Source organism: Blennius ocellaris, assembly GCF_963422515.1.
Source record: "Blennius ocellaris genome assembly, chromosome: 14".
Classification (NCBI taxonomy): domain Eukaryota; kingdom Metazoa; phylum Chordata; class Actinopteri; order Blenniiformes; family Blenniidae; genus Blennius; species Blennius ocellaris.
The window spans coordinates 8,999,792-9,009,331 of NC_137663.1; the positions used below are offsets into that span (position 1 = coordinate 8,999,792).

Genomic DNA, 9,540 nt, shown 5'->3' on the forward strand with positions numbered 1-9,540 from the left:
TGCACCTATTTTTTTTTCTCATTTAATTTCAATCCTCGCTTCCAAAACAAAATACATCTATAAAACCAATAAATGCAATAGAATAGAGCTTTATTGATCCTTAATAAGAAGAAGCACAAACAAAAAAAACAAAAAATAGCAGAAATGTTATTGAATTGCTAAACGGGTGTCTTGAAACCTTTATTATTTCTTTAAAATCTTTACGATGTACAACAATGAAGTGGATTTATTCATGCCGTACTGATTGAGGAGTTTGCATGTTCTCTTTGCCAAACAAACGCTTCAAGGAAATACAAACTCCACAAATAAAGGCTCAGTGAGCTTCATCGTCTCAGCGCTTCACCTCCGTCTTTCCATTTTTCGGAGCAGAGGTTAGAGGACTTGAGGCAGCTCAGTACTCCCAGCATGCATCGTTCAGGTGAACGGGTTAAATTTCCACCAGATGCATCAATAAATCACAATTTCTTCCCTTTCTGCTTGCCGATTTAGTTTTCACGAAGACATGGACACGATATGGCTCTACCAGTTCCGTCTGATTGTCATCGGAGACTCCACCGTGGGCAAGTCGTGTTTGATCCGCAGGTTCACCGAGGGCCGCTTCGCCCAGGTGTCGGACCCCACGGTGGGGGTGGACTTCTTCTCCCGCCTGGTGGAGATCGAGCCGGGGAAAAGGATCAAACTCCAGATCTGGGACACGGCGGGACAGGAGAGGTTCAGGTGACAAAGTCATTACGGCAAACGTTTCGCCGCCGCCGTCTGTCCGCGCCGCTCACGCTCTCCCCCCGCCTCCAGGTCCATCACCAGGGCGTACTACCGTAACTCCGTGGGCGGCCTCCTGCTCTTTGACATCACCAACCACCGCTCCTTCCAAAACGTCCACAACTGGCTGGAGGAGGCCCAGAGCCACGTGCAGCCGCACAGCATCGTCTTCCTGCTGGTCGGACACAAGTGCGACCTGGACGCCCAGCGGCAGGTGGCCCAGCAGGAGGCCGAGAAGCTGGCGCAGGCTTACGGGATGCGCTACGTGGAGACGTCGGCGCGGGAAGCCATCAACGTGGAGAAGGTGTCGTCTCGCCGTCACTGTCGACCACTAGGCTAAACACATTCCACACCAAAGAGCAGTTCCAGAGTAGGGGGGGAGACCAGAGCACTTTGAGAAAAGTCATGCAGGCACACCGGTAGCATGGAAACATTCTCAACGGAAAGGCAATAGAACTCTCAAACTCACTATGAGGCAAAAAGGCAAACCCATAAATGTGTAAGTGTCATTATCAAGTGATATAGTGTGTAAAAACGAGTACTTCTGGTGAAAAGGTGAAGGTAACATTTATATTTCGGAAGCTAACGTCTATGTATTTATGTGATAAACAGAAGAGACGTCTTAAAAGGAGAATGAATCAAAGTTGACGAAAGGAGGACGGTCAAACAGAGGAGGAACCCGCTACACCAAGACAAACCCAGAATGACGAGCGCGAGAAGAGCAGAAAGAACAACACCTCAGGCGACGGGACGCCTGAAAGAGGAAGCAGAGACGAAACAACAAATCTAATTCGAATGACTTAGAACGCAACACTGACACAGTCCACTCATATTAAAGCCTAAATTGAACCATATCGCGAGCAACACCAGAACAATTTCCCCCTTCAAGAAGCATGTCAGGCTGATTCTCTTCTCCTCGCCCTCATTTGGTTCCTGCCCGCTCTGTAACCCTCTCCCATTCGGTTTGTGCTTCAGGCGTTCGTGGACCTGACGAAGGACATCTTCGAGCTGGTTCGCGGCGGCGACATCAAGATCCAGGACGGCTGGGAGGGCGTCAAGAGTGGCTTTGTCCCCAACACGGTCCACTCCTCCGAAGAGGTCACCAAGAGCGGCCGGCAGTGCTTCTGCTGATGGACTTCTTTTCTTCTTCTTTCTTTTTTTTTTATAAGAAAGTCTCTTTCTCTCTCTGTCTCGCCATGGCCTCCTGTTGGGGACTTTTAAAGTACAGGTTTACTTCTCTATATAAAAACCACGTTCTCGTTCTGGTGCCTGTTTATGGATCTTTCAAACATTCGTCGAAGCACAAGAAGAAGCAACTTCTCACTTTTCTTTGTGCATGCACGTGGCTGTCGCCGTAATATATCCCTGCTGTCTTCGCAGCCTCCTCAGCTTTACTCTCCTGGTGTGTATTCGTCACGTATATCCAGTCGGCCGGGCGTTTTGTCGACACACATCTCAGAAAGACCGGAGCTGCCAGTAGGGAAGTTAGACCTGATCTCCAGGTGAACCAAAGTCTGGGAAACTTTTCATTTAACGGACTGATGACGAACCAGTTTGCGCCGAGTACGTGCATCACTGATGGCCTTTATACCTTGATGACAGGAAGTCATTTAACCGCTTCCTGTGCACCGCTCTGAGTGGGTGAGACGTGTAAGGTCAACTCAGTTTGGGTTGAGAAGAATATTTTAGCAGGGCAGGAGAAGAACACATTAAATTGCATTTGTTTTTAATCAATTTTAGAGCCATCACGTATTCTCTGAACCACCCGGAAGAAGAAATATACAACCTCACCACTAGATGTCACCAATCCTCCACACTGGTACTTTAATCAGATTTAGAGTTTAGATTAAATAACTCATCATGTGAATAAACAGTGCTCGATACTAAACCAACGGACTGGGAAGTTGTTTGGATATACTTTTTAATCAAGTTTCTTTCAAGCTGTTTATTGTGGTTTTTTAATCTGATTTTATTTTATGTCTCATTTTAACTTAAAATATATCTTGACTCCATATTGGTATCTCCTGGCCAGTTGATTTTTATTCCTATGTACAATTTAGAGTGTGAAGTTCACCTAAAATGCATGTTTTTACACAGTTTATGGATAAACTGGAGTACCAGAAGAATTAGGGAGAACATGCAAAATCCACCTGGATTTAAACCGGGGATCCCCTCACTGGGATACAAGAGGTCCAACCACTGCATCATCATGTAGGGTTTTATTCTAGGTCGCATACTGCCAAATGTATATGTCATCTCGAAGGAACTCGCTGTCACAGTTTAAATGTTGTTAAGAGGGTTGCCAGATTTCCAGAGACTTCCAGTGGAAAACCCGGCTGAAGCACATGGTAAAAGTGCATTAACATGTAGTCATGTGAAAACACCCAATCTGGCAACAGCAGCCACCACAAAAACAAATAGAAGACAACAGCACTGCCTGGTACTCTGCCGCCATGATTAATACTTCATCTTCGTATGATTACTTAAAAGAATTTTATGAAAATGTCGTTGATGATCCAATGTGGAAACATCTTAACTTTTTGTGTAAACTTTAGCCGCGGGGTTTCAAATAGCAACTCCGGACATCAATAACATGAACAGCAAACCTGAGACGGCACATTGAACTGAAGCACCCAGTGAGACTTTCAAGGTATGTGAAGTAACTACAAAATCAAAAGACGACGGCGATGGCGAGTCAATAATGGGCTGAATATTCCTCTTTTATGTCTCAAGTTCTAGAACTTTTCTTTTGTCAAAACAAGTCAGGAAACAATCGATTCAGTAAAAACTGAAATGTGACATAGAGAAATAATGTTTAAATGTTTTACACTTTGACGTACATGTTAAGTTTCTAACCTCAGCCTGGTTCCTATCTCAGATTGTGTTTGCGTTTGTGCAACAATTATGTCGACACATCTTCTGGACTTTATTGTTAACAGTATACCGCAGTTCACAATGATCTCCTGGAGGGTTTTACTATTTCTTTTTTCTTTATAGTATCTTTATTCTATCACCACGCTAGTTTTCATGCCATCGAGAATAAAAATAAAAATCGAGAATGGCCCCCTCAGACGAGTTCTCTCAAGAAAATCCAATCTGTTCTGGGAGTTATTTGATCGCAACGTGAAGCATTGCCTTTCTCCCGCTTACTCGGGTGGTTCAGCCAATCAGGTCTTCGGAATGGCGCAGCTCATTTGCATATTAACCAGGCGCAGTGATAGGGCTTAAACTACAAATAACATTTTAGTTCTATTCAATAGGCTTGGTGACTCAATGCGTTATTGGATTGGATAGTAACACCAATCAGTGGAATTACTTTTCTACAATCAAGTTGCTTTTTTTTCTAGCTTATCTGTCCAGAACTGCGTTGATCTGAGAGGATGAATATCAGTTTAGAACGTTTTGGGACGTGCACGGTGTTGTGTTTCATCAGCCTGACAGGACGAGGCAGCTTATTATCTTTTTTTGAGTGAAGCTCGACATGTTCAGTTTCCCCTGACAGGAAACGAGCTTCATCATGATCACCGAGACGACCACACGCAGCACAAACCTTCCTCTCCGTGTTCCGCGAGCTATTTGACCGCAACATGAAACGTTGTCTTTCTCCCGCCTCCTCAGGCGGTTCAGCCAATCAGGTCTTCGGAACGGCGCAGCTCATTTGCATATTAATCAGGCGCAGGGAGAAATCCAGATCAGACCTCAGTCATGACGGAGAAGCAGAGTCGCTGATATTGAAAGTTTCCCTTCAGAACGCCGCGATGACAACAAGACTATTTCTACTCCTCGGACTGTTTGGATGTGCGCTTGGCAACGAATTACCCAGTAAGAGTGTTTATTCTTCACTCTTTTTAACTTGTGACTTTCACTCCATATAGTGATTTATGTTAAGTCTTCTTTAAATCAACCAAAGTCTCGAATTTATTGAGCACTACTGTATCTAAAATGTATAACATAATATATAATATATAAAACAATCGTTTTTATACATTTGGTATCACGAGTTTGACTGAAACCTTCACTTCCTCCTGTTATGCACGTGTTTTTTTTTTGGTTTGTGAATTTCCCTTCATGAGCACTTCCGTGTTTGTGCATCTTTGTGCACTTTTTTTTTCTCATTATTATTACCATCACAAACCTGATCGTCGTGATCCAAACTGTGCTGGTGTTTTTGACAGATGTGGACTGTAAGGTCATACATCTGAAATATGTTTCCTGCGTCTGGAGTCAAGAGGGCGCCTCAGAGGTCAACTACACCTTAATCAGCTGGTCAGTATTTCATATCATTCATCTCAAATATTCAAGTGTCTTCATAGTAGATTACAAATGTAAATCTATTTTATATAATATTAGTTTAAGCGATGTATTCGTCCCAAGCTATTCTGTACCTGCACACGTTGTTTTGCACAGAAGATGCTTTAAAGTTGATTCCACACAGGTTCAGCAGTGAGAACACGAAACACGTGTGCACCAATGTGAAGACTGAATGTGTCCGGCCGTACAAGGAAACACAGAGATTCCACCCATTTACCACCACACTGGTTCATGGAAACATCAGTGTTCCAAAGACACATGATCTCAAAACCAAAGGTACGCATTTTCTATTTAAGGTAAAACATTGCAGAGACCTTTAGTTTAGCCAATGAGAAGCCATCAAGGTAAACTGTGATCCACTATTGCTTTTCTGTGATCTCTGTTCATCCTGCTGGAATAATTAAACATCCAGCATTTATTACAACCAGCAGGGTAGAAGACCTAAACAATGTAATAACGAAAAGCACACATTTATCTGAAACAAAAACAAGTAAACATCAATATTCTAACATGAGAATCCAGCCAAAAGGAGACGTGTGTGGAAGTATTGGTGTCACCCTGAATGTCCCACTGGCACATTTCCTTGTCAGGAACAAAATTATATTCTGACATTGGAACACAAAGAATTATCATGCATGTCTGCTTTCTTCACACATTTTCCATCGTGTTGCTTCCAGTCTTGTTAAATCCACCAACCAATGTGACGGTCCAGTTTGGCGAGGACAAGAACTTGTGGTTTTATTGGAACCAGACTTTCACCAGTTGTGTGAAGAGTGAAGTTCGCTACCGGACAAACAAGAAAAACTGGAGGGTAAAGGCAACTTGAATCAGAATGATTTGTTGTACCGTCCTTTCAGTTCTTTTAACCATTTAATTGTTTTTGTTTCTTCCATATTTTGTTGTAGTCCTACAGTCTTGTATTAGACAGGCAAAGCTACTGCCTCAACTTGCCCCCGCCCACTCGCCACGTGCTGCAAGTACGGAGTAAAGTGGATCAATCTTGTGGGGGGTCAGAATTCTGGAGCGACTGGAGTGAACCGGTGGAATGGGGGTCCAACAACAGCACGGGTAAGAGTGGACGTTGTCTGCAGCGTCACACTTCTATGATCTTCCACCACGACGTTCATAGAAACAGCAATATTATGTGCAGCAACACAGAACGTCAACACTGAGCAGATGTTGGATATAAACTGCTGCAGTCGTTATCCGAGGTCACCACTGCATGACACGTATAAAATATTGCTCAACTTCAGGATTCCTTTTTTTTTTTAGTAAGAGGCTTTGAAACAACTGCGATCATAAATTCACAATCTGAAACACAATTCTTACTAGAACATGAAGTATCAACATTTTGTTTTATTGATTTTTTTAATAACAAAATGTCAATTTTTTTTCACCATTTATATTTTTTTCCTTTATAAGACACACTTGTATTTTAAAACCACCGTCTTAAACAATTGCTGTTTGTCACATATAGTTATAAATATGACTCCAAAGCTCACGTCATTATATTTCAATACTGACTGCCTCAACACTGAAACGTTAAACCTTCTTTCTCATAATCATCATAATAACCCAATAATAATTGGGTCTAAGAAGTTTGCAGCCTCGGTGTAGTTTTTGATGCTGGAGATCAGTTTCCCACAACAGAGGCTTTTATTAAAATTACATCATTTCTCAGCTCTGCATAATGTTGCCACAAGACCTTTGCTGCTCTTTTTGAGAATAATTCTGACATGGAAAAGTCAATTTCCTCTATAAAATGTAATCTAATGATTCACTTTTCTCATGTGTGAGCATCATAGTTTAATGTGTTCTCTTGTGTTTGTGTACAACACTTTGGCTCACTGTGGTTGTTTTAAGAATATGTAAACATAAAGGCCGTTTAGATTGATTAGGCTTTAATTGATTGATCTTTTTCATGTTTTAATCTGTTTTAAAGTAACTTGTTTTTTGATTGTGGTGTCCATTGGAAAGCACTTTGTACCCAAAAAGTCCTATCTAAAGAAAGTTTGCATTATTACACTGCAAAAGAAGCCATAAACTGTTTCACCATGCTTCCTATTAAGTCGTCCAAAGCCTCTCAGGCCATGCAGCCAGTCCGTCCAGTCACAAGTCTCTCTTCCTGCCAGATCCTCATCTTCCACCTGATTCAGGGTTGGTGTGGACACCGTTGCTGTCTGCGGTGTGCGCCGTCACCCTCATCATCCTGGTCGTCATGTTACTGCACCATGAACGGTGGGTCGGGTCTTACCTGCTGAGATAACAGCAGTGTTGGTTTTTATTCATTCACGCTCTTATTGAATATCAGTCTAAATATGAGGGACGCCAGTGGTTTTTCATCTCTGCGTCACTAGAGGGTGTCAGTGTCGTCCGTCCAGACCCTCTTGTGAACACTTCTTATGTGTATAAATCTCAACCTCACTAAATCACTATGCCGAGGAGCGACAACAGACGTTAAGCCAGATGAGCCTCTGATCTTTGAGAGTGAACATGTTTCTCCCTCCCTCACAGACTCAGAGTCATCCCTGTGCTTCCCAAGCCGGCGCTGATCTTTCACGAAGAGGTGAGTTGGCTCCTCTCAGAAGACTTTCAACATTCTGATGGGATCCTTCCAACAGACAGTCGAGACTTCACGGCCTTCCAAAGTGCGACGCGCTGCTGTACAGAGGCAGTAAAAGTTCACTTAAATTCAAGACTGGACGAAATAATTTGTTGTTTCAATGAAAGCGTTTTAATATTTAGAGACGAGGGGACGAAGCAAAGGTCGCTGCCTCTTTTCAGTGTGATCCAGATGGAAACTAATCACTTCTTTTATTCAGGAAAAACAAACATGGTGGAATTCATAAAGATAAGCTAAAATGTTCTGGAAACATCCGTCTATCTTCTACGTCTGAACATCTACCAGGGCGATCACAAGAAACGATCACACACACACACACACACACACACACACACACACACACACACACACACACACACACACAAAGGCCCACCAATGAGTAGTAGAATGAGCACAAATATAGAAACAGTCATCCTTGAGTAACATATTTGCAAAAAGCTGCAATGTGCTAAAGACTTCTTGGCAGAATGATGGAATCAATTCCTGCTTTCTTGCCCTTTTCTTTCAAAGGACTGGCTTCAATTCTCCAAAGGCTTGAAAGAGAGTTTCAAGACGACCTACAACGAGCGCGCCTGCCCGGTCCGTGAGTACTGCCATGTGTCCCAGTCTGACAGCGAGAGCTCCAGCAGCTCCACGTCCTCACTCACCACCGACCAAACCCACTGCTCCGTCTCCTTCCCCGGGAACGAACCGGAGAGTCTGTCTGAGCCCGCCGCCTCCTCTGCTTCCACCGTGTGCTGTGAGGAGAAGGAGCTGCAGGAATCTGTTTAAAAACATAACCATCCAGACTTTGTGAGGCTGACATTTCCGCTCTCGACGGCAACGTGTTAAATGTGTTTTATAAAGCTGCTGAAAATGATCCGGTGTGCCGGGGAAATCTGTGTTGATCCCGAATCGCCACGTTCCCTTCATTCCCTCAAACTGCAAAGCATGATGAAGTAAGTCTGAGTTCAGGAAACAGTGCAGAGTGTCATACCAGATCACTGCAAAGTGACCATAAAGGGATGTAAAGGAACCAAAGTAGAGAAGGAAAGGGTTGCAACTCAACCACCAACATGCCAAAGAACCACAAAATGATCAGAGATGTCGCCTCGTTACCAAACATGTTTACAAGAAAAAAGTACAAGAAGAATCCACTCAAAGTCGGGGATTCACAGATGCCTGTCATGTAAACAGTATTTTATTTGAATTCACTGACGTGGAAGCCTCATGCTAATTTGCAAAAAAAAAAAAAAAAAAAAAGCTTTTGAAACATGAATCTCTTTTTTGGGTTGTCGATCTCCAGGAAACTCTGGACTGACTTAAAACATAATTTTCCCCTGCACACCAACACTTTAAGTAGTTTTATGTTTTGTACAAACCTGGAAAATCTACCTTATTAACTTTTGACAAATCATATATTTTTATATCGGTTTTTTGTTTCATTCATAGGTAAAAATATCCACTCATTTCTTTTGAGGTTGAAATTGCTGCTGAAATGTTTTAACATGTAGCCACAGTTTTCCGTAAGCCTCGGATTCAAATATACATTTATTTTATATATCTTGCTTTGAGTCTATTTTATCTTGTGTTTTGTGTATGACCATGTAACTACATATATTGGATTGATAAAGATTAAAAATGAGTCATGTGATGTTTTGATTGTTGTTGACAATGTTGTCTGTCGTTGGAAATTGTTAAATGGGGTGATACTTTCTGAAATACTGAAGCTGAATCCTTAAGTCATCTATTTTTTCATTCAACCACCTTATGGGCTCAAACAATGTTGGCGTTGATTGGAAAAGTGTAATCATGTTCTCTGCTTAAGTGCTCTATTGTATTTGAAGAACACAAAACAAAAAGAAGCA

General features: G+C 42.4%; 2 protein-coding genes across 2 annotated transcripts; both read left to right on the forward strand.

Moving 5' to 3' along the window:
- Nucleotides 1–502: 502 nt before the first annotated feature.
- On the forward strand, nt 503–1,890 carry LOC308139290 (ras-related protein Rab-39B-like; the record flags this gene model as incomplete). Its single annotated transcript, XM_080508687.1, has 3 exons — nt 503–717; nt 793–1,063; nt 1,735–1,890. 3 exons carry the CDS (start codon nt 503–505, stop codon nt 1,888–1,890), a joined length of 642 nt encoding a protein of 213 aa, XP_080364813.1.
- A 2,589-nt stretch (nt 1,891–4,479) lies between these two features.
- On the forward strand, nt 4,480–9,307 carry LOC308139208 (cytokine receptor common subunit gamma-like). Its single transcript, XM_080508554.1, has 8 exons — nt 4,480–4,581; nt 4,935–5,025; nt 5,195–5,346; nt 5,748–5,881; nt 5,976–6,138; nt 7,203–7,308; nt 7,585–7,636; nt 8,204–9,307. Exons 1-8 carry the CDS (start codon nt 4,518–4,520, stop codon nt 8,462–8,464), a joined length of 1,023 nt encoding a protein of 340 aa, XP_080364680.1. The 5' UTR covers nt 4,480–4,517; the 3' UTR covers nt 8,465–9,307.
- The last annotated feature ends 233 nt before the right edge of the window (nt 9,308–9,540 follow it).